At 58.6% G+C, this 23,627-nt stretch overlaps 2 protein-coding genes across 6 annotated transcripts; one reads left to right on the forward strand and one right to left on the reverse strand.

Annotated features, from left to right (window-relative positions):
* Positions 1–13,359: 13,359 nt before the first annotated feature.
* RHBG (Rh family B glycoprotein) lies at positions 13,360–19,790 on the reverse strand. Of its 5 annotated transcripts, none has more exons than XR_007780015.1 (10): positions 19,401–19,790; positions 17,849–18,038; positions 17,263–17,413; positions 16,408–16,561; positions 15,968–16,134; positions 15,614–15,754; positions 15,342–15,475; positions 15,011–15,101; positions 14,228–14,301; positions 13,360–13,822 (listed from the first exon to the last, which is right to left on the reverse strand). XR_007780015.1 is itself a non-coding variant. In XM_050984734.1 (10 exons), the coding sequence occupies exons 1-10, from the start codon at positions 19,579–19,581 to the stop codon at positions 13,757–13,759; spliced, it is 1,380 nt and encodes a 459-aa protein (XP_050840691.1). In that variant the 5' UTR covers positions 19,582–19,776; the 3' UTR covers positions 13,360–13,756. The 5 variants fall into 5 exon arrangements, 4 of the variants coding, with proteins under 4 accessions (XP_050840691.1, XP_050840693.1, XP_018779900.3 ...); XM_050984734.1 differs by having other exon boundaries at positions 15,011–15,132; positions 19,401–19,776; XM_050984736.1 differs by having other exon boundaries at positions 15,011–15,132; positions 17,849–18,035; positions 19,401–19,773.
* Positions 19,791–21,562: 1,772 nt separating this feature from the next.
* Positions 21,563–23,356, forward strand: HAPLN2 (hyaluronan and proteoglycan link protein 2). Its single transcript, XM_050984808.1, has 3 exons — positions 21,563–21,871; positions 22,057–22,170; positions 22,860–23,356. The coding sequence occupies exons 1-3, from the start codon at positions 21,784–21,786 to the stop codon at positions 23,354–23,356; spliced, it is 699 nt and encodes a 232-aa protein (XP_050840765.1). The 5' UTR covers positions 21,563–21,783.
* Positions 23,357–23,627: the final 271 nt, after the last annotated feature.

The following is a 23,627-nucleotide window of genomic DNA, read 5'->3' on the forward strand; positions in this document are numbered from 1 at the left end:
GGGCACTGTCCCAGAGGTGGGCACTGTCCAGAGGTGGGCACTGTCCCAGAGACGGGCACTGTCCCAGAGGTGGGCTCTGTCCCAGAGGTGGGCACTGTCCAGAGGCGGGCACTGTCCCAGAGACGGGCACTGTCCCAGAGGTGGGCACTGTCCCAGAGACGGGCACTGTCCCAGAGATGGGCACTGTCCAGAGGTGGGCACTGTCCCAGAGGTGGGCACTGTCCCAGAGGTGAGCAGCCCCGTGCAGACCCTCGGGGCTGGGCTGGCCAGACGCCGCCTCAGGCAGTTTCCCAATCCTGCGCACCTGGTACTCTGTCAATGCAGCCACTTGGCTAAATGTGGGTCATTGTAGGAGGATGCAGCCACTCGAGCAAACAAGCCTCAATTGCCCACTGATTGGGGTGGCTGAGAGCACCATCACTGAAATTTCTGAGGGGGGAGGCATTAATAATCCCCATTCTGTCTCTGCAGCCCTTGCCCCCTTGTTATTTCCCTCTTTGTGTCTTAATTTGGCCCATTATTATTATTTTATAAAAGGGCCTTTTCTCCACCCCCTCCCTCTTGAAGACACTCCTTAGACCGATGGGAAAATGGCAAGGAATAATTATGAAAAACATCAGTGAAGAGAGGGCCATCTGAGAGGGATTAAAGGATTACAATTAAAACTCATTTTAGGGAGGTGATGTGACATTAGCGTTTTCATTCTTCCCCCCCCACCCCCCTTCCCCAAACACCCTCCAGGATATCTGGGTCTAAGTTGATTAAATGACAAACTCCAGCTCAGAGGGAAACGACAACAAATTAAAAACTGAGTAAAATGAAAAACAACAACCCAAAAATGATTTACAAAATGAAGTGAAAACGAGGTCACTGAGAATTACTGGAAGTCTGGCGGCAGCTGAAATGGGGTGGACAGAGCACCTGCCACTAATAGCAGGTTTCTGATGGTGGGAGCATCTCCCTGCTCCTGCTCCAGCAGCAGGTGAAGCTGTCTGAGGTCTCTCCTGCAGGATCCGACAGGAGGGTTGGGCCGTGGCTGTTTTGGCAGGGCTGGTGCTGTGCCCTGCTTTTGGCAGGGCTGGTGCTGTGCCCTGCTTTTGGCAGCTCTGCTCCACCGAGGCCATGCTGGGCTTTGCTCTGGGAGCCGGGTGTGGATGCAGGGCTGGCCCTGCTCTCCCTGCAGCAGCGAGCCTGGGAGGTGCCCCAGTGCCAGGGCGGTTCTGGGTCTCTCAGTTTGTCCCTTCCTGGCCCATTTTCTCTTCTCTTTGCAGCTCTTGCTGGTGCCTGCAGCCAAGCAGCCCCGGCCTCACACAGCTTTGAGCACCCCCAGCACTGTTCCAGGTGTTGGGGCACACTCTGACCTCCCTGGAAAGCCGAGCAGAGCCCGTGCTGCAAACACCTTCCCTCTTATCCATGGGGATGCACAAGGGGTCCTGCCCATCCTGCCTCCCTTGTGGAGAATCCTGAGGGTGGGAACTGTTCCCAGTGGCATTGAAATTCGGTGCTGTCAGAAATGAGGGGAGTTGGGAAAGGCAGCGTGCTCGGAGTGGGAGCTGGCGTTGCCAAATGGGAACACACATGCTGAGCTGGGGTTTTATTTGTTGTGGAAAGCAAATTCTAGGATGATTGCTGGCCATTTCAGTGAGTGAATGTGAAGCCTGGGATGGGGGATTTCCCTTTACAAACCGAAAATATCGGTGAATCAAACTGTTCAGACGATGTGGACGCCCAAACCCAGCCATGTTGGAGGTGGTGGTTACATGAAGATGCGGAGGCAGATGAGTGACTCAGGCTCTGCAGTTCACAGGGCTTAGGAAATTTTGGCTGCTAGAATCTGAGCTGTAGTGCCCCAATAACCACAGTGGGACTGAGCCAACATCCTGCCCTGAAAGCCCAGCTCTCACTGCTTCAGCTCAGCTCTCGGGACTTCTGCTGCTCAGAGTGACCCAAAGATGTGTCAGAAAGTCTCTTTTCCCAGCCCAGCACTCGAAGAAGGAGTCAGAACTCTTCAGTTCTCGGTCTCAAGGTTGTTCATTGTTCCTAATCTATAAAATTCTTTTTCTGGCCTGCCAAGGTCCATTCAGCAGGACAGAGAGAGGCACTCTGGTGTTATCTTTTTTATACTAAAAACTACGTGTACAATATTTACAATAACTTCCCAATACCCATCACCTCTGTTAGACAGTGAGCTTTTACTCTAAACCAACCCAAAAGTGCCAACATCACAGCAGAAGATGAAGGCCAAGAAGAAGAAGGAGAAAGGCTGGACAAGCCCAGATTCCTTCATCTTTCCCCCTGAACCCCCATTCCAAAACCCCCAAAAATCTATTTTTCACCCTATGACAAACTAATTATTATTCTACTTAGACTTTTGTGGCTTGCAGATCCTCCTATAAGGTAGGTAATTTTTTCCATGGGTCATAATCCAAACCACAGGCATCTTGGGCTGTGTGCCAGGGTCTCTGAGCCCCCTGGCAGGGATTTGAGCCATCCAGGACAGCCAGAGGGATGTCCTGAATTCCAACACTCAGCCACAAAGCCTGGAAGTGTGTGGCCTGGGAACGCTTTCCCTCCAGCCCGTGCGTTTGGGCCACGCAGCTTCAGGCTGCAGAGCGAGAGCAGAGGGGAGCTTCTCCTGCATCCTCCTGCTTCTCCTGCCAATGAGGCTGGGCTCAAACCCAGCCTCTTTACTTTCCCCCTCATTCAGCAGCCTGGCATAACCGGGCACCTCATCACGTGGCCGCGCACGTGGGCGCGAGCGCTCGTCATGTGAGGTGCCATGTAGGGCCTGATATTGGGAGGCAGGGAGAGCTGGAAAAGCTTAACGGAAGGGAAACTCCCCCTCCTCTCCCCCAGATCCAGCCTATTTTCTTTCCTCTTCTTTTGTTTCTGATTTCCGGAACTATGCGGCAAAGCAAAGCGTGGGGAGAAGAAAGAGGCTGAAGAGAGCTGGCATCTGGCAGGGAAAAGAACAAAATAGCAGAGCAGGGTTTTCCTAGGCAGGAGCAGTGGCTGCTCAGGAGATGGGCAAGCCCTGGGAAAATTTGGGGTCTAAGCATGGAGCTGGCCCAGGCAGGTGGGCACAGAGCTCCTGGTGAAGGCAGCAGAGGGGTGAGCCCAGCAGCTTGGATGGTGCCCTGCTCGTGGGCACCCTCCTCCCTCCCTCCTGCACAGGATCTGTTCCTTGACTCCCTCCTGCTCCATCCCCCCCAGCAGTGAATTCCCCTGGGATGTGCACTGCACCCCCTGCCCAGTGTCAGGATTCTGGTGTGGTTTGGCCCCAAACAGAGGGGAGGTGGAGGTGGAGGCCATTCTCCTGCAGAGGCTTTCTCTGAGCCTGAAGTGATCAGTGGGGCACAGTTCATCCTGCGATGTCCCTTTTACAGTCGGGGCTGAGAGTTGCCTGAATATTTTTTTTTATTCCTGTTATTTCCTCTGTCCCGGCCAGTACAGAAAGAGGTCTTTGCATACAGACCCAATGTTAATTAGGTAAATTAATTAGGACCAAGATGCAGTGTTTTCCCCCTAAGGAGGAAATACAGTAAACTCCATTTTTGTGAGTTTTTTATTCAGCCAGGGGGGTCGAAGGAGAATAGCCGTGTCAAAGAAGCTGCCATTTTCAAGGTCCTTGTGTCCCTTCTGCGCCGCCCTAGAAAGGGAACAAAACTCTGTTGACAGCAAAATCTCAGCAGGAGCCCCTGGGCTGAGGGGCACAGGGAAGCGAAGTGGAAAGGGTGCCAGCTTTCCGAGCGCCTGGAGGGAACAGGCTTTGCTCTCAGCGTTTCAATGGACCGGGGAAAGCAAATCAGCCCTTTCAAGGCCAATCACGCTGCTCTGGAAGGCACACACTGCACACAAAGCCTTGCTGGCAGCGGGGAAGGGACTGGGTGGCCATGGCAAGGCCCAGGGCAGGACAGCCACCGAGGGCCAAGAGCTCCTGCTCCATCCAGCTCACTGCTCAGAGCCCTGGGAAAGGCACTGGGATGTGCTGGAACACTAGGAGCAGCCCAAGGAGCTGTTAGGATGGGGCTCCTGCTCTATCCAGCTCCTCAGAGCCCTGGGAAAGGCACTGGGATGTGCTGGAACACTAGGAGCAGCCCAAGGAGCTGTTAGGATGGGGCTCCTGCTCCATCCAGCTCATTGCTCAGAGCCCTGGGAAAGGAGCTGGGATGTGCTGGAGCACCAGGAGCAGCCCAAGGAGCTGTTAGGATGGGGCTCCTGCTCCATCCAGCTCACTGCTCAGAGCCCTGGGAAAGGAGCTGGGATGTGCTGGAGCACCAGGAGCAGCCCAAGGAGCTGTTAGGATGGAGCTCCTGCTCCATCCAGCTCACTGCTCAGAGCCCTGGGAAAGGAGCTGGGATGTGCTGGAGCACCAGGAGCAGCCCAAGGAGCTGTTAGGATGGGGTAGATGGGGCACCCGTGTGTGTTGCCATTCTGTGTTGTCTCTTCCCTCTCCTCCAGCTGAGTGATGGTTTGTGTAGTAAAGGAGCATGGAAGCACTGAGCAGCTCCCTGACCTTCTCCCCACCCCAGCCTTTCATTCACAGTTTTTAATTCATTCCACCCTGAAAGCCTGTGTCCCAGGAGAGCCCTATCCCAGCCCATGAGCCTGCTCCAGTCTCTCCCCTGAACACGGCACGAGTGGGTGGATGGACTGCCCGGGAAGTGCTGTGGGATGGGCAGGTCTGTGGCTGCAGCTGGGGGTTTCAGTGCTCCCATGTCTCCTGGAGAGGAGCAAAGCTTGCCTTGGCAGCCTCTCCCAGCCCAGCGCTCTGCCCACAGCACCATCTCCTGTCGGCATCGCTCCTGCTTGCAGGGCAGTGCATCCTGGGAATTTCCTTCCCTGCTGCCAGAGCACCTTCACCCCAAGTCCGACAGTGCAGCTGATCTTCCGTCATCACATTTACCGCCCCCTCCCCGTCCCTGACCAAAGGCAGGATGAAAGCGGCGGGGTTTTTTTCCTCTTTCTTTCTTTTTTTTTTTTTTTTTTTAATGGCGTTTTATTAGCCTCCAAATCAGACAGGCGAAACAATGGTGTTCTGTCAGCGATGGGCTCTCGTGCTGATTTCATCTCCTCTCTCATCCGTATGCAAACCAGCTTCCAGCGGGCTTTGGCCATGCCATGGAAACCGAGGTGCAGGCCCGGAATGGGGGTTCTCGGAGTGAGAAATCTCCCGGTCGCTTTTTCCCATTTGCATAATGCAACTTTTCTTCCCGCAGACACTGAGGCGCTTTGTTTATAGAGAGCCGAGAGAAAGGGGGATGCTGGGGACAGAGGAGGGACCGCGGGGAGGAGGGAAGCGCCCGGTGGGAGTGGGGAAGAGGAGGGCAGCGCTCGCAAAAGAAGAACACGCCGAGAACAGTGCGTGGCGACTGGAAGGGAATTTATATGAGGATGGGGACTGGGAAATGGGGATGGGCCGGTTCCCCGTGATCCTGGGACCCGTGCGCTCCTTTGGCCTCTCCGAGGCGGCCGAAGGGTGTCGGGGGGACTTGGCGTGGCTGAGGATCCAGCTGGGAGCCGGGATCGGAGGCTGAATTAAAGCCGGTTGTCATGATAATGCCCCCCAGAGGAAGCAGGAGCCTTTTCAAGCCTCGCATGAAATACCTCAAAGGGTTTTGTGCGAGAAGCCTCTAAGATCTTCAACTGGTGGAAAGCGAAGTTTCTGTGGGGTAATGGTGACCCACGGGGCACGGGGGAAGGTGACTAAGTGACAGCCAGCAGAGTGTGAGGCTGTCCTGGGAGCTGGGGGCAGAAACAGGGGGGTTGAAATCATCCTGGATTTATTCCCAGTGCGTGCCAGGCTGGGAGAGAAAGAGGTTAACAAAACAAAATTACAGCCCATTTGTCCCCCTAGAAACGTGGCAAACTGCAGGCATGGGGAGGTGGGAGGGTGAATTGTCCAGTCCACACCAGTATCCCCAGTTTGCTGGAGGCATTTGGGCTCGTTTGCACCCCATTCTGCAAAGTGGTGCTCTACTGCTCTTTGCAAAGCAGTTTGAGGTCCTCAGGGCAAGGGGCTGCTCTTATGGGTCTCACCACCCCTGATGGCTGCACGTCCCAGAAACAAACCTGATTCTTGTGGCTCCATCCTGGGCAACAGACTTTGATTTGTGAATTGGATGGCTGCACAGTTAATAGTAATAATAACAATAATAGCAACGAAATGTATTAATCAGTGACGGATGACAGACACCAAACCTGCAATTAGAAGTATTTTAGGATATGTAAAAATCCCTGGAAATGATTTGCAAATGAGGAGCAGACAGTAGAGCAGGCGGCAATGGAGATATTTTTGGGTTTTGCCTCAATGTGGGGCTGCTCTGTTTTTAAGGTGCTTCAATGTGAGTTGGATGTACAGACACGCTCCTGAGGGAAAGCCTTGTGTTGCTCCTGCAGAATGTGTGTCTGTTGCTCCAAGGTGTGGGATGTTCCTCCAGGACCAGTGAAATCCTGCAGGGCAGGGCCAGCAGAACCCCAGACAGGAACCTCAGCGATCCACAGGCCCCGGCTGCACGTGGAAACTGCAGGGATTTAGTGGGAATTGTTCAAGCCTCACTTGTGCCATTGCACTTCAGGGGTGTGGTTGCACAGATGCCAGAGTTACTCCAACCCTGTTGAAGGGCAGCTGGGATTCATATTGCACGAGCTGCACAATGTGAAATATTAAATCTTTACCTGTGGGCAGGAAAATTCCGCAGTCTAATCCCAGAATCTGATGTTCTGGGACAGGAAGAAAAGTGGAGGGTAAATATTTGTGCTTTGGAGGGTTCTGCTGTAAGTCTGTGGAGTCCCTTTAGCCAGCAGGGAAACCCACCTGGACATCCCTCTCAGGTGCAGGGGGATCTCCCTGCAGCACAGCTCTGCATCACCCATGTGCTGCGTGGAGCAGCTGAGATGCTGCACATGCTCTGCAAAAGGGATGGGGATTGAGAGGAGGCTGGTTTGGGGCCAGCCTCCTCTCAAGCTTTGTTTTTAGTCTGGTTTCTGCAGAAAATGAGATTTCTGCCATCACAGGGAATTCTGTCATTTCTCACCTCTCTCCCAGGAGCTTCTGAGATAGGATGACTTCAGCTCCCTTTGGCTCCATGTCAGTTTTTGATCCCCACTCAGTGGGAACTGCTTTGGGACTTCAGTCACATTGGTCTTCCAGAAGCTCATTTCTCCTTTTGGCACTAAAAAGGGATTTTTTACTTCAAGACAAGACTGGAGAAGGGCTGTGACCTTTCCCTTTGGACAGGGAGGGAGAGGGGTCTCTGGTGGGGCTTTGCCAGGGTGCAAACTGCAAATGCCTCAGAGCCTAACGAGCTCTGTGATTAACAAAGCATCAGAGCATCCCAGTCCCAGGAAGGTTCAGTGCAGAACAATTCTGAAGGAGGCTCACACTCCTCAGACAGCGCCTGCTCCTGCCTGTAGTGAGACAGAGCTGCTGCTGGATTCCTGTCCCAAGTCATTGTGGTGGCCTTTGGGCAGGGACATGGGACCAGCAGGGTGTGATTAAAACCCCCCCTTGGGCTTTGCAAGTGTCCCATGGCAGGACAGGAAGGGACAGCAGGTCGGTCACTGCCAGGGCAGGAAGGGGAATTTCCAGCATTTCTTCCACACTCACCCTCTCAGCCTCCAGCCTGCTGGTCATGCCAATTTGTCACCAAGCTGGGATTTCAATTAAACCCCAAAAGAAGGGGTCAGAGGTTATGCAAACATGTTGGGAAAGGCCACTTGCCTGGAGGGCTCTCCCGGGGCCACTGGAGCCGGCCCCTTGCTTTACACAGCCCCGGTGACCCGGGCTGAGGCCAGCATTGTTCCCCTGCTCCATTCAAGAGGCAGTTTGTCAATAAAATTGACCTCTTGGCTCCTGGGGGTGCTGCCACCTCATCTTTCCCCTTTTCCTGAGTTTGGCTGGAGCAGAGCTGGGGGTCTCTCGGTGGTCCCTGTGCCCCTGGCCATGCCAGGGCAGAGGGCAGCGCTGGGAGCAGGAGGGTCACACAGGGCAGGAAGGCCCTGCAGCACTCACAGCACCTTCTCCTCCCCATGGGGGTTTTTATTCTGCTTTCTGCCTTTTGGGCTTTTCCTCCTGAGGGCAGTTTCCAGCTGGACCCCTGGGAAACACCATCACAGAGAGCAGGTCCTGTTCGTCCTCTCCAGAGCTCGTTCTCTTTTCAGGGCCATCGTTCTCCACAGGAATCCAGGATGGTTCTCTGCCCCTCACCACCCAGGCTGGCTTGGGATGACCTCGAGGTCCCTCCTGCAGATCTTGGCCCCGTTGTCCCTCCCTGTTACACAACTGACACCAAAGTCCCACCCAAGGCAGCAGCTCTCCCTGCCAAGCCACGTGCCCACCAGCACACCCACCCACTGTGCCCATGACCCCATTCCTGGGGATCTGGGAGGTTTCCCGGTGGGTTTGGGTGGTGGGACTGCCCCAGCCCCCGGTGCTGCTGCCCTAATGGCACTGGGCAGTGCTGCAAACAAGCACTGCTTGAACCCAGGAGCCTGAGGAGCCATCTCAGCTGCCAGATAAATGGATATCATGGAGCAAGTGGCAATTAGCGTGGGTAAAGAGCCCCTTAGTGACTGTCCCTTACATAACACCTTTGTTCCAGGCCCTTCACTTCATACTCAGTTTGTAAATAAACTTGACTCCAGGCTTTACTGGGGCCTTTATTCTCTCTTTATTTTTATTTTATTATTCTTTGAACCCGGGGAAGAAGGAGTCGATTGTTCACCCCCAGGGACATGCAGCAATCTGAGGCCCTGCCCAGCCTGGCAGTGCCCACTCGACCCAAAAGGGGCACTGGCAGCAGCCCACACCAGAGCCACCCACGCAGCCACCAGGGCAGCAATTTTAATTGCTTTGCCCCCCTGATGGGGCCTGGGGGCTCATTATGCCTCTGGCAAGGAATGGGGGCCTGGAAATGTGGCTCTGTAATTGCAGTGGGGACTGAGCTCTGCCCCCAGAGTTTGGGGTCAGGGAGGAACTGGGGGGCTCTGGGTCAGCCCAAGCACAGGGACCTGGCTCTAATTCCCATCGTGTCCTCCTTGTCACCATCCCACCCGTGGCAGGGCTCCCCACACCCATGGTGCCACTGCCAGGCTGGCACTGAACTCCCAGGCAATGTGGGATGTGCTTTGGAGGGTTTGGGCTGCCAGAGCTCTCTATACCCATGGTGCCACTGCCAGGCGGGCACAGAGCTCCCGGGCAATGTGGGATGTGCTTTGGAGGGTTTGGGCTGCCAGAGCTCTCTATACCCATGGTGCCACTGCCAGGCGGGCACAGAGCTCCCGGGCAATGTGGGATGTGCTTTGGAGGGTTTGAGCTGCCAGAGCTCCCCACACCCATGGTGCCACTGCCAGGCTGGCACTGAGCTCCCAGGCATGGTGGGATGTGCTTTGGAGGGTTTGGGGTGCCAGAGCTCTCTATACCCGCAGTGCCACTGCCAGGCTGGCTCTGAGCTCCCAGGCAATGTGGGATGTGCTTTGGAGGGTTTGGGGTGCCAGGGCTCCCTATACCCGCAGTGCCACTGCCAGGCTGGCACTGAGCTCCCAGGCAATGTGGGATGTGCTTTGGAGGGTTTGGGCTGCCAGAGCTCTCTATACCCATGGTGCCACTGCCAGGCTGGCACAGAGCTTCCAGGCATGGTGGGATGTGCTTTGGAGGGTTTGGGCTGCCAGAGCTTCCTATAGCCATGGTGCCACTGCCAGGCTGGCACAGAGCTCCCAGGCAATGTGGGATGTGCTTTGGAGGGTTTGGGGTGCCAGGGCACCCCGGCTCTGCTGCCTTTAACCCTCACTTGTCAGGTTTGCAGGTGCTTTTCCAAAGGGCAGGGCTGCCTGGGGGGTTACTGATGTGTTCAGTGCCACTAGAGGTGCCCCTTCCTCCACTGCCACCTCTGCCTGGGCTCCCTCCTTGCTGCTGACCCTTCAAACCAGTGCTGGTGATACTGGTCCGTACTGGGAAGCTGTGGGGCACTGCTCTTTGTTCCGAGTGGAGATGGCCAGGCCCCTGCTCCCCTCCCCAGCCCTCCCTCTCCCATATGGTGCCCATTATGGGATGTGTGCACCAGCCTCGTCTGACAAGGAGCTTTACAGGTGTCGCTGGGATAACGATTCACACTCTGAGGAAGGTGGGAAAGATGATTAGCTGCCTTTCCATTAAACAGCACACGGCATCAGCTGCTCCGGGCGGGGGGAGGCAGTGGGGGCTGTGGATGTGTAAGGACATGTACACCAGGAGCTCCGGGAGCCCAGGCTTTGTCCTGCTCCTAATTCCAATGGACTCCTGGGCACCTCTTTGTGTGCCTTAGTTTCCCCAGCTGTAGCAGAGGGATGTTGTTATTGCTTTGACTTGTAAAACACCCTTCGAGCAGCTGATTGAGCTCCTACATTAGCGAGAGGTGAATTCGGCAGGTCTCTTGGCAGCTGGGCTGCCACGGAGAGGGCAGGGGAGCTGTCAGAGCCGGGGCTCTCAGGGGACATGAATTAAACAAACCCGCCGGACACAGGCATGCGGTGCAGGGAGCCTGGAGTGCGTCCTGAAGGCTGCCAGAGCCCCACGGCCTGGGGAAGGGTCTCTGGTGCCAGCCTGGCATGGGCAGGGCTCGCTCCGCGTGGATGTGTCCGTGCCTCTCCCTGCCTGCGTCGGCTCTGCGGGGTCTCGGGCTCTTCCCGCTGATGTGTTTTAAATAAAGACTCATTTAGCAGCCAGGTCCCGGCGTTCCTGAGCTTGACACGGGCCCACCGCGCACTCAACCCCTGCGAGCTGCTGGAATTTCTTCAGCTCTTTCCACATCTCGCATGCTGCTGGAGAGAGGGACGAAATAGGAAAACGAGAGGGAAATGAGCTGTTCTCAGCTGTGGCGGAGCTGTTCTACCTCACATTCCATCTCCCCAGGTCAGCCCCGGGGAGGGGAGCCCTGCCTTGCAAAGCGACGGAGCAGCGGGCTCCCCGCAGGGCCGGGGGAACTGAGGCACCAGCGGAGTCTGGCACCCAAAGCACCCCAGGGGCAGGAGAGGTGTGAGGGCGGGGTGAGCCCCTTGTGCTCGGTCGGGGTGCGATCGCCACCCCGACACCGGAGCCCCTCCGGTCCCGGGACGGCCGCGGGCGCTGCGGGCAGAGCCGGCGCTGCTCTCGCCGAGCCCGGGGCCGGCGGGATTATCTGCTTAGCTGCACCATCTGTTCCTCAAACTGCCATCATTATGTTCAACTTGGGAAGAAAACGGCCCCTACAGAGAAGCAATTTGTTCGCTGACTAAACCTTTCAGGCTCTCGGCGGCCCCGGCTCCCGGCGCACGGAGAGCTCCGCGCTCGCTTAAACAAGCGCGGGGAGAGCGGCGGCCGCGGGCCGGGAGCGGCGTGGGGAGGGCACGGGGCTCCCCTAATCCGATTACAAAACATAACAGCCTTTCAGAAGGGCCGGTCCGGCCGAGAGAGGAGGAGGGAGGTCCATTTCACACCCGACCCCGACGTCTGAGGGTCTCGCAATGATCTCACTGGAGCGGATTTTCTCCGCGGCGCAGTGGGTTGCTTTTGAGCTGTGCTGCGAGGAGATCAAAAAGGAGAAGGGGCCTGCCTGGGAAAGGGGAGGGGAGGGCTGGGAAGGGGCTGAGGTGGAAGGGGGTGAGCCCTGCAGCTCAGGGGGGACGGACGAGCAGCAGCCCTGGTGCCCCTGCTGCACCCCGCGTCTCCCTCTTGATGTCACACGGACATGGGGACAGGGACGTATCCTCCCCTGCCGCCTGAGCCAGGAGTGGGGCTGCGGTCCCTGCAGAGACCTTCCTCGGGGCCTGCAGTGGCAGCAGAAACGCGTGACCCACTTCCTTGTGTTTCGTCATGGAATTTCAGTGACACCAAGGCATTTAACGTGCTGATTTCACCATTTTCTGTAACGGCCAGCGAAAGTGGGGAAAGTTTAAAGCGATAGTTTGACTTCTATCAAAGCAAGACCTTTTGACTTCCTGCTGTGTTTTAAAGTGATTCTTTATGATCACCTGCAAACAAATGCTTCTCATTAATAATTTCATGAATGCATTTCTGTCCAGTCAGTTGAAGGAAACCCGTGTGCTTCAACAGCAGCAGATACCTGAGCAAGAGGGTCCTACCTGTGGCTACTCTGGCTGGGTAGCAAAGCATTCCCCCACACTTTGCTGTGCTGGCCCTGCACCCCCTGTCCCCCTGCCTGGAGTGGGGCTGTGGTCCCCTCCTCAGGGATGGTGACACTGGCAGCTGGGCACACCTGTGCCTGCAGGAATCCCACATGGTGAGTGCCAGTCTGGCACAGGAGGTGTGAAAGTGTCTGGCAGCCACCCCAGGCCCACGGGAGATGGGACCCCGAGGTGTTCCCCCCATCGGGGACCCCCAGCACATCCAGCATGGCCCCTCTAGGGGTGCTCTGGGGCTGTGCCCCTGCTCCAGTGGCTGCAGGGCTCTCTGTGAGTCCCCTCGAGCCTTCCAGGGTGCTCCAGTCTGCTCCCAGGTGGGGTGGGAGCCCCTCTGTGGGGGATGGGGGGCTGGGGCTCTGATGTGGGGTTCTGTAGGGGTATGTGGGGCTGGGGTTCTGCAGGGGGATGTGGGGCTGGGGTTCTGCAGGGGGATGTGGGGCTGGGGTTCTGCAGGGGGATGTGGGGTCAGGGCTCTGCAGGGGGATGGGGGGTTGGGGTTCTATAGGTGTATGTGGGGCTGGGGTTCTATAGTGGAATGTGGGATCATGGGCTCTGCAGGGGGATGTGGGGCTGGGGTTCTATAGGGGATGTGGGGCTGGGGCTCTGCAGGGGATGTGGGGCCAGGGCTCTGCAGGGGGATGTGGGGCTGGGGTTCTATAGGTGTATGTGGGGCTGGGGGTCTGCAGGGGGATGTGGGATTTGGGTTCTGCAGGGGGATGTGGGGCTGGGGCTCTGCAGGGGGATGTGGGGTCAGGGCTCTGCAGGGGGATGTGGGGTCAGGGTTCTATAGGGGGATGTGGGGCTGGGGCTCTGCAGGGGGATGTGGGTTCAGGGCTCTGGGTGCTGGGGGTCCTGGGGCTGCAGTGGCCAGAGGAGCATCTCTGTCACAGCAGGGCCGAGTGCTGGGGGCATTTCTGTGTTGAGAGGAGCCCCTGGTGCGAGGTGAGGAGTGGTCAGGGGGAGGCAGGGCTCACCCCTGAGCTGGGGACCCCGGTGTCACCCTGCTCCTGTCCCTGGGTGCTGTCCCACACTCCAGAGACTGCTCCATCCTCAGATGGGTGGCACTACCCATGAAACCAAATGAGCATCAGTTTTTGGGGTGCAGGGCAAACTGGGGGGCTTTCCTTCCTCCCTGGATGGCACCTGAAGGAAACAGCTAGCAGAGCTGGGCAGGTGTCATGAGAATTCAGGGGCAAATCCTGAAGTTACAAAAAAATTCCATATATTTTAATTGCTGTGTGCACAAGTGTCTGTACAAAGTCTTTGCTGCTCTCTGTTCAGCCTCCTGGGCCCGTTCCCCAACACAGTCATCACTCCTCTCCCCAGAGAGCAGCTGATAGGGAAACTGAGGCAAGGAGCAGGGAGAGTAAGTGGCTAAGCCAGGCCTGGACACCCTGAGGTGACCCTGGCAGCTCCTACAGCAAGCACAGGGATACTGCAGCACCTCCTCACTCTGCAAAGGCCTGCGGACACCCAGCTGCTCCCAAAAGGTTTGGGACCAGCAGCTGGCTCCTGATGGGAGGTTTGGGCTGCCAGAAGCCAGCACTGGCCATGGCAGACCCCTGGTGGTGCAGGAGCTCAGGGGGGTTCGGGGTCATTACACCAAGGTGCTGATGCCCAGCTCCTTGTCACCTGCACTGGGGTCAGATCCTTCCTCAGCCACCTGCACCAGAGACAAGAGAGGGGCAGAAATGGGCCCTGCTCGGGGCACGCTGGGGCTGGGTGGGGGCTCCACTTCCACCAGGAAGGGTTAGATGGAATACTGGGGGAATTCTTTCACTGGAATTGTCCAGTGCTGGCACAGGCTGCCCAGGGGAGTGGTAGGGTCACCATCCCTGGAGGGATTGAGCAGACTTTTGGGGACATTTGGGTTTAGTGGTGGCATTGGCAGCGGTGGAACGGTGGAACCTGGTGCTTTTAGAGGGGGCACCTAAAATGAGTCAGGGATTCTCTGAGTCCGTGGCCAGGGGCATTTACTGCTGCAAGAGGAGGGAGCTGGGGGAATACCCAACCCCTGCCGCTACCTGAGACCCAAAAACCCCTTTTTCCCAACAATTCCCAGCTTTACCTCCCGCAAGCCGGGGTTCTCCCTGCACTGCGCGGCCGGGCAGCATCTCAGCACCTTGATTTTCAGGACGGCTCCTGAGGACACCGAAAGCCGGGCGAGGGCGTCGGAGAGCGGGGCGGCCGCTGCCCGGGCTTCCCCTGACATCTAGCGGCAGCGCCGGGCGGGCGGCGGGGACCGGCACCGGGGGGAGAGAGGGGAACCGGGACCGGCACCGGGGGCAGCGAGGGGAACCGGGACAGGGACCGGGGGTAGCGAGGGGAACCGGGACCGGCACCGGGGGCAGCGAGGGGAACCGGGAGCCGGGACCGGGGGGAGCCGGGGGAAACCAGGAACCGGGGAGAACAAGGTGGGGGAGCCCAGACCCCGGCGGAAGCCGGGACCAGAGGGGAGCCGGGGAGAACCGGGACCGGGGGGAACCGGGGAGAACCGGGGGGGGGAGCCCAGACTCCGGGGGGAGCCAGGGGGAGCCGGGACCTGGGGAAAGCCTCAACCCCGAGGGGAGCCCCGGACAAGAGAGGAGCACAGACCGGGGGGAGCACGGACTCGGGGGGACCCCCGGCCAGAGGGGAGTAAAGCCCCATGGAAACCCAGCCCCAAGGAGAGCCCTGGCCCCGGGGTAGCCCCGATCTCCGCTGGGTTTGCACAGCACTGAGCACCCCTGGGCTCTGCCCGGCCTGACGGGTGGGGATGCTTTGCTTTGGGGCTGCTCCTGCCCTTTCCCCCAAACCCATCAATTCCCTGCCCCTCACGCCCTCCATCCCTCTGGCTGGAGGCAAAACTCACCCGTGATGCAGCCCCCGAGCGTTGCCAGCAGCAGAGTGAGGGGCAGGGCACTGAGCTGGATGAACGCTTGGTCAGTGACTGTCCGGCTGCCCTGGGCCACCAGTGGGAACACAAGCTCCAGCCTGCGTGCCAGACATGGGACAGGCTTTTGGGAGCTGGTTTGTCTGGGGAGTTTGCTGGTTTTGGGAGCTTTGTTTGGCTCGTGGCTCTGGGTAATGCCTCCCAAAGGGCTGCTGTAAGAGGGCAGTGGAGCAGCCCTGATCTCAGGGGTTGTGGTGGCCCCAGCTTGGCACATCAAGGCATTGGCACCCCCTGTTCTGGCTCCTCTCACCTGTAACCAAAAGTGTCTGCAGTGGCCAGCAGCGTCAGCAGCGTCCCCAGCAAGGCCCCCAGCACTCCAGGCAGCCCGTGGATGTTGTGGACCCCACAGGTGTCCTGGATTTTCAGCCTGGAGTGCAGCACGGGCTGTGGATAGCACAGGGAGAGCACAGGGGGTGGGCTGGGGCTGCCCAGGGGGGCTGTGCTGCAGCCCCGTGTTGGCAGGTGTGGGAGCAGATCCCCAGGGCTGGGAGCAGCGACCTTGGCTGTCCCAGGGTGACTCACCGTGAAGAACCTGAAGCCAAGGGAGGAGATGAGGCCAACAAGAAACCCTGCGATGAGGGCCCCAAAGGGGGTGAGCAGCATCTCCCCAGCCATGCCCATCACGGCCAGGCCAGCCAGGGTGGCATCCTGGATCTGAACCTGCTGGAGCAGGGCACGCTCAGGGGAGCTCCATGGCTCCATGGAGAGCACCAGCGTGGGGCTGGGAGGGGGGTTGTCTCGCTCAAATTGGTTCTTAATGAACCTAAGAAAGCCTAACAGGCCTCTCCTTTTGCCCTGGGTGTGTTCAGGCCTGTTCCTACAGGGCAGGAGGTGGGAAGGGCACAAAGCTTGGGTTTGTCCCAGGAGAGGACCTACCATCCTTGGGGTGCCCTCCTCGTAGAGGACAGGAGAGAGGATGAAGGTGGACATGGTGCTTGCCACCAGTGAAAAGTAGGTGTTGAGCACTGCCCAGTTCTCTGCATTGTGGTGGGCAGTGGTGGTGGAGGTGAAGCTGGGCCAGAAAATCCACAGGTAGATGGTTCCTGCAGGGAATAGAAGAGGTCCTGGAGCTGGAGTTGATTCCTTGTGGACAGAAAGTTCCTGTGAGTGCCAGGAGATGCTCATGGCTTGTGGCCAGACTCAGGCAGAACACAAGGAAAAGGTTTTTCTAGAAGAGGGTTGTGCAGCCCCAGACAGGTCCCTGGGGAGATGGAGGACATCTGTCCTTGATGGTCTAAGCCACAGCCTCACTGCCCTCAGATTGGTGACAACCCTTCCACCAGCAGCTGTAGGTGCTGCAGATTCCAGCTCCATACCAACCACAGCAAGGACATCCATCTGGTGCCCCTTATCCTGCTGCTCTTCCCTCTTCCTCTTGTTCTTGTGGGGCAGGTACAGGACCCGTGAAACCATCAGGCCAAAGTAAGCACCGAAGGTGTGGATGGTCAAGGAGCCTCCACTGTCGCTCACCTGTGGAGTGTGGAAAACATGGAAGGTGTGTGCAGGAAGTGGGGCAAAGCCAGGGCACTGGGAATATTTCCCTGTCTGCTCTGGGGTGCCCTGACCCCCAGGGGAGCTCTGACTCTGACCCTGACTCATGGAGAAATTTCCCAGACTTCAAGATAGACTGGAATCCACAAAAGTGTGAAATGGATTATAGAGAGCAGTGCAGGTGCGTCACTGGGTAAGAAATTTAATTTTGGGATTTTTAGTATGCAAGATGGAGGGCACAGGGTGTCATCCTGGGCTGCTTCTTCCTCCTTCTCCATGGGTTTGGGTGGCATTTTGTAACTGGGCAGAAAAGTCCCCATTGGGGGCTCTTTGGGATCAGTTATTGGGTTAAAAGGGGAAATAATCTAGGTGTCAGTTCTTCATTGGATAGTAGAGTCTTAAAAGACCTTATAACAAAAGATTATTAGCCATTTTGTGCCTTCTAATGAAAAGCTGCCAAACTCACAGTAGTGAGACTGTTTCACTGATAAAAAATAATAAACATCTAAGTACAAACATAAACTACTGCCTGCCTTCAGTCCAGACCCAGGAAACCAACAACTGAGACCCCCACCATCAGTGCAAATACCACAGCAGGGTGAGGGATTTGCCTCTCCAGATGAGGCAGAACTTGCCATGAGGAGCCCAAACCCAGGGCCACTCCCTTTCTGGTGACTCACCCCCATGAGAGTGAGCAGGATGTATTCATTGACAGTGCACAGGGTGACCTCCAGCAGGGCCAGCAGCAGCATCTGCACAGGGTTTACCCTGCCTAGGACAGCTCCAGTGGAGATCAGAACAGCTGCGGTGCACAGGTCAGCACTGACCATGCTGGGAAGGAGAGGAGAAGGGTGGCACTGGAGCTGGCACTGCCAGGGATGAGCCCAGGGGCTGGGGAGAGCTGGGAGGCATCAGGAGCTGAGCCTGCAGCCCCACTGCTCCTGCAAGGGTGGAAAGGAGTGGCACTGGAGCTGGCACTGCCAGGGATGAGCCCAGGGGCTGGGGAGAGCTGGGAGGCATCAGGAGCTGAGCAGGCAGAGCCCTGAGGTGCTGGTGACAAAGGAGGAGGAGGCAGGTGGGGGTCAGAGTGCCCCCCTAAATGCCTTGGCAGGGCTCACACAGCCCTTGCCAGGGCGGTTCTCAAACAACCCCGTCCCACTTGTCTTCCAAATCCTCCTCCAAAGCAGAGCCGCGAGTTTTACAGAGGAGGGAGCCAGTGCGCCAGGGCTGGGCTGGGCTGGGCTGAGCAGCTCCCTCCTGCCTTACCTCCGAGCTCCCACGTAAATTTTGCCGTTGAGGAAGAAGTAAAGCATGCCCTGGATGAGAACAGCCCACTGGATGGAGAAGGCTGTGATGAGGATGCTGATGGCAGCACTGCCCGGCCCATAGCGGCTGAGGAAGGCCACCAGCAGCCCAAAGCTGAGGAGCACCTGGACATGGACATCCTGAATCCCTGCTGGAGGAGAGGCACAAGGATGGGTCTGGAGGTGCTGAGGAAGGGCAGCCACCCTCCTGCTGGTCCCTGAGGGGCCTCAGCCAGGGCTGACACCCCCTGCTCTGACAGGCGTGGGGAGCTGAGGGCTCGCTGCTCTTGATGCCAGTCTGGAGCCACGGTGGAAGATCCTCCTTGGAGATCTGCAATGGGGAGTGCCAGGGACAGCTGCAGCCACCCCTGCCTGCTGTCACCCCCTGCAGCAGCTCCTGGCCACCCCATCTGCAGCTGCCCTGTGCAGATACCTCAGGACATTCACCCCTCAGCACAGAAACCCTCCTGGGGTAGCCAAGATCTGTCTGCACCCACCAGAGCAGCATGAAAGTGGCTCTGAGCTGTCAGCACCCCTGAAGGCATCGTGTCCCAGTTCACAGGATGAGAGAGGAAGGCTGAGCAGAGAACTGGGATCGGTCTGGTACCATCTGGTGGCAAACCAGAGAGTGGGGGGATTGATTCTTGCTTGGGCTGAATGCCCTTTGCACCCCTCCAGCTGACAGCTGGGGCCCGGCCTCCTCCGTGAGTCACTGCCTGGGTGGGGTTACGTGGGCAGGAGAAACCGGGAGAACCTGCCGGCTGCCGGCTGCAGCTCTGCCCAGCGGCTCCACTCGCTCCCCCCCTCTCTGCCGGGGCACTCTGCAGCTCCTGTCCCGCTGCCCACCCCGTCTGTGGCTCAGAAAGGCCAGGGGCAGCCCCCGACCACGGCAGGAGCTCTGCAGTGATGCCCAGCACGCAGCAGGATGCTGCAGATCCCGTTGGTAGCACCCAGGGAGCCAAATCCTCCCTGGAAGGGGCTCGGTGAGAACCCCCTGGCATTGCAAACCCCAGCTGCTCAGTGGGGAGCTCTGCAGACCCTGAAGTGCCAGGAGGAGCTGCTGTGCCCTCCACCAGGTGGGAGATGATGATCCCCAGTTTATCTCTGCACTCGGTGATCCCTTCTGAGCTCCAATCCTCCCTGGAAGGGGCTCGGTGTGCAAACCCCAGCTGGTCAGTGGGGAGCTCTGCAGACCCTGAAGTGCCAGGAGCAGCTGCTGTGCCCTCCACCAGGTGGGAGATGATGCTCCCCAGTTTTTCACTGTGCTCAGTGATCCCTTCTGAGCTCCAATGCTCTAACACACATCCCAGACCCAAATTCCCCTCTTTTGCTGCACTATTTCAGCAATCCTTGCAGCGTGTGTGCGTTACCCCTCTGGGAAGCCCCAGCACCCCAAGCCTGCAGCTCGATGCTGCCTCTCTGTTAGCTCTGGAGTCAGTGACAGGTCTGCAGCCTGCAGGGTGACACCCGGTGCCATCCCCTGAGCAGAAGGGCTCTGCCATGGGGGTACTCACGGGGCTGCTGGAAAGCCGAGTCCGGGCTCCTCCGGCTGCAGTTCAGCTGCGGGGGGCACGGCCCGGGGCTGCCCTCGGGGCTGTACCGCACCAACACGGCGAAGAGGAGGATGAGGAGGATCTGCAGGAGGAAGCACAGCCCCGAGAGCCGCAGCCTGGAGGCGGTTGCGTGCTCAGACATGTCGGGGGGCAGCCGGGGCAGGTGAAGCCCTGCAAAGGGGGGGCATGGAGAGAGCCACGCTGGGGCTGCAAACTCCTCCTGCCAGGGCGGCCGCCAGGTTCTCCTCACCTCGAAGGGACTGCCGGGAGCAGGGCAGCGCTGCCAACACGGAAACTCGGGCTGGGATGCCCTGGCACACCTCCGCAGCTGGTGATGCCACACCAGGTGGCTCCAGGCACTGCTGGGAAGTGTGTGGGCTGTGAGGGGGGGTCAGTGTCCCTCTCTGCTGGGGTGGGGCCGGATTTGGGGTGGGCAGGGAATGGAGGGGGGATGCGTGAGGTTTCTGCCTCTGCATTGCAGAAACACGGTGGGTTTGGGGGCTGGGTCAGGCAGAGGAGGGGCAGGGTGATGCACAAGGGTGGGAGGCTGACCTGCTGTGGAGGTGCTGGCTCAGCAAAGCTAGGCTCAAATTCCCTGGTCAGAAGGAAAAACGAGTGTTCAGGGGGCTTTGGGGGTGAGGTTTCCTGTGGGGTCGATAGGGGGGAAGGAGAATCTGAGCTTCGAAGAACAGGACCAAGGAGCAGAGTCAGAGGCTCCTGCTGGAGCCCACGCCAGGAGCTGGGGGAGCTGAGCACAAAGGGCTCCTTGGCTCTTCTTTGGCTGCCTCTACTTCTGCAGAGGTGTTTGTAGAGTGGGCACAGATCCCAAAATGGGAGAAGAAGTGACAAGGAGCAGAGAAGTTACACAGTGTCTGTTTGGGACGTGACTCCTTCCCACAGCACTGGGCCAGACTCTGAACTTAGATAAGCAGTGGTGGGCTGGGGTCATGCCCCGATGCTAACGGGGTGGGGAAGGGGGATGAGTCACTCATGGGAGGCCCTGCAAGTGTTCTGCCTCGGGCTGTGGTTTTCTGAGGGCTGGGGACTGTGGCTGGTGTCTTCACTTGGGAAAAATGTGAGAAACAGCTCGTTTGTGACAGCAGAGCTGGGAATCAGCATCCTGCAGCCAAGAAGCCCAGAGCTGCTGCTGGGGGAGAACAGGATGTTCTTCTTCAGCCGTGGGCACAGGAAGTGTGAGGGAGGGAGATGACAGACTCCCTGAAGAGCCTCGGACCCAGCCCATACCCCTGGGGAGCTGCAGGGAGGAGCTTGCAGTGTTGCTGCTCCAGTTTAGCCTCCCTCAGCCCAGGGAGAGCAGAGCTCTGGCACCTTTTGCTCATCACAGTGATGATCACAAAGCTCTGGCCATTCTGAGCTGGAAGAAGCTTCCAGAGCAGCCTGCTGCCACCAAAATTGATGTCCCTCCTTGAAAAGAGGCTGGGAGCAGTGGGGAGCAGGTGGGGGACGAGGGCACCCGGATGCCTTTCTCCCCTGGGAGGGCTGCTTGCTGTGCTGTGTGTGCCATGGCCAGGCCAGGGTGGTGTTGGGGACAGTCACTGCTTGTCTCGTGCTTCCTTTGAGAAGAGCTTCCTCCACCCTTGGAGATGGAGCCTGGGGGAGGAAGAAGTTGTGGCAGCCCAGAACACAGCACCATTGTGCGCCTGTGCTTAGCCCCTGGCCCAAGGGGATGCTGGGGAAGCCTCTCTGATGCCTTTTTGGAGGGCAGGATAAATCCAGAGGGACTCGAGTGGTGGGGCAGCCCCCTGGCACAACCCTCAAGGGGCGGGAACATCATCCCTCCATCAGGGATGGGGAGAGGGGAATAAAATTTCCCATTACCCTGCTGTCTGTGGGCTCAGGGAGCCCTGTCCCAGCACAAGGGGGGCTTTGCCAGCCCAAGAGGCTGCTGGAGGCCGGTGCAGAACTGTCGTTTTCCCTGAATTCCCAAAGCTGTGGCCTGCAGATAAAGGGATGTTTGTTACCCGGGCACACTGTGTTTTGCCGAGCAGAACAATAAAGAGAAAGACACTCACAATGGGAAATTGTGCTTCCTCCTCCCCGTGCGCTCCTCGGGGAGGTGTTGGAGGGGGGAAAAAAAAGAGAAGAAAGCAGGAAGAGACGGTGACAGGGCAGGGAGCAAGGGCACCATGGGAGCAGGCATCAAGGGCCACGGGGGTGCCAGGGCACCGCCTGCCCCAGCGCGGTGACAGGGAAGGGCTGGCTGGGAGCACCTGCTCGCCACCTCCCGTGTCCCCGTGGTGTCCCCGTGGTGTCCCCGTGTCACCTCTTCCTTGTGGCACAGGTCCAGGCTCCGTGGGACCCCTGGCCCCACCATGGGGTGTTTATGACGGAGGAGGGCAGCAGCAGGAGCTACACAGGGCACGGGGCATTGGATGGGCACTGCGGCTCCCCGAGGGACCTGTCTGGGCACGGTAAGAGAGCGGGGCGGTGCCAGCAGGGAGGGCTGGCACAGGCTGGGGGTGGGGGTCCTGCAAGCCATGACCCCTCTGCACAGCAAATGTCAGAGAGCCCCCCCAGAGCAGGGCCACACCCTCCAGGCCCCCCCAAAGCCAGGGTGTGTCCCACTGCCTGTCCCTGACCCCTGTGCTCTCCCCAGGCTCCGTCCTGCCCCCAGCTCTGAGGATGCACAGGCTGCTCCTGCTCGGCTGCCTCTGGCTCCTGGCAGCACCCCCAGGGTCCAGCATCTTCCAGCGGCCAACGGGGACCCCAGGTAGGGAGCAGGGCCTGGGGGGCAGGATGTGGAGCCCTATATATGTGTATATATATGGATGTGGAACCCTATATATCTGTATATATATGGGTGTGGAGCCCTGTAGGGTACAGGGCCTGGGGGCCAGGATGTGGAGCCCCTGTGGAGAGCAGGGCGTGGGGGGCAGGATGTGGAGCCCTATATATGTGTATATATGGATGTGGAGCCCTGTAGGGAGCAGGGCGTGGGGGCCAGGATGTGGAGCCCTATATATGGGTATATATATGGATGTGGAGCCCTGCAGGGAGCAGGGCCTGAGGGGCAAGATGTGGAGCCCCTGTGGGGAGCAGAGCCTGGGGGGCAGGATGTGTAGCCCTATATATGTGTATATATATGGATGTGGAGCCCCTGTAGGTGCAGGGCCTGGGGGGCAGGGTGTGGAGCCCTATATATGTGTGTATATATGGATGTGGAGCCCCTGTGGGGAGCAGGACCTGCAGGGAGGACTGGTGCTGTTTGGAGTTGGTGCTGGAGAGGGGAGGTGATGCTGGGTGGGTCCAGCAGGGCAGGAGCTGAGCTGTGCCTCCTGAAGGTGCAGGAGGGGTGAAGAGGAACCAAGCTGGATGATAGAAACCATCAGATGCTGCTGAGGGTTGAGGGTGCTTGGGGGGTGTCGGAGGGATGGTGCTGAGGCTGCCTGGGGGCTGCAGCCCCCCTGCACCTGCAGTACCTGCTGGAGCCCCTGCACCCCACGGTGCACACGCAGCGCGGTGCCACGGCCACGCTGCCCTGCGTGCTGCGCGCCCTGCCTCACAACTACCGCGTCAAGTGGAGCAAGGTGGAGCCGGCCAACTACGGGGAGAGCATCATCATCATCACCAACGGGCTCTTCCACAAGAACTACGGGCCCCTGAGCCCGCGGGTGCGCCTGCGGCACAGCCACCGTTACGACGCCTCGCTCACCATCACCGACGTGGCGCTGGAGGACGAGGGGCGCTACCGCTGCCAGCTGGTCAACGGGCTGGAGGATGAGAGCATCTCGCTCACTCTGCACCTCGAGGGTGAGCTTGGGGTACAGCTCTGGGGGGTGAGAGCATCTCACTCACGCTGCACCTCAAGGGTGAGCTTGGAATCATCCCTGGGAGACGAGAGCATCTCGCTCACGCTGCACCTCGAGGGTGAGCTTGGAATCATCCCTGGGGGGTGAGAGCATCTCGCTCACACTGCACCTCGAGGGTGAGCTTGGAATCATCCCTGGGAGATGAGAGCATCTCGCTCACTCTGCACCTCGAGGGTGAGCTTGGGTACAGCTCTGGGGGGTGAGAGCATCTCGCTCACGCTGCACCTCGAGGGTGAGCTTGGGGCAGCCCTGGGGTGTGAGAGCATCTCGCTCACGCTGCACCTCGAGGGTGAGCTTGGGTGCAGCCCTGGGGTGTGAGAGCATCTCGCTCACGCTGCACCTCCAGGGTGAGCTTGGG

The sequence above is a fragment of the Serinus canaria genome, chromosome 25 (genome assembly GCF_022539315.1).
Source record: "Serinus canaria isolate serCan28SL12 chromosome 25, serCan2020, whole genome shotgun sequence".
Lineage (NCBI taxonomy): Eukaryota > Metazoa > Chordata > Aves > Passeriformes > Fringillidae > Serinus > Serinus canaria.

What these genes read in the sequence shown, in the direction of transcription:
- RHBG (XM_050984734.1), bottom strand. Translation starts at nt 19,581, where the DNA reads ATGTCTGAGCACGCAACCGCCTCCAGGCTGCGGCTCTCGGGGCTGTGC. An exon ending in AGGAGGGCACCCCAAGGATG is followed by an intron (nt 15,755 to 15,967) that starts GTAGGTCCTCTC and finishes GCCCTGCTCCAG; the next exon opens with CAGGTTCAGATCCAGGATGC. An exon ending in TTGGCTTCAGGTTCTTCACG is followed by an intron (nt 15,476 to 15,613) that starts GTGAGTCACCCT and finishes TGCTATCCACAG; the next exon opens with CCCGTGCTGCACTCCAGGCT.
- HAPLN2 (XM_050984808.1), top strand. Translation starts at nt 21,784, where the DNA reads ATGACGGAGGAGGGCAGCAGCAGGAGCTACACAGGGCACGGGGCATTG. An exon ending in GAGGGACCTGTCTGGGCACG is followed by an intron (nt 21,872 to 22,056) that starts GTAAGAGAGCGG and finishes TGCTCTCCCCAG; the next exon opens with GCTCCGTCCTGCCCCCAGCT. An exon ending in GCGGCCAACGGGGACCCCAG is followed by an intron (nt 22,171 to 22,859) that starts GTAGGGAGCAGG and finishes TGGGGGCTGCAG; the next exon opens with CCCCCCTGCACCTGCAGTAC.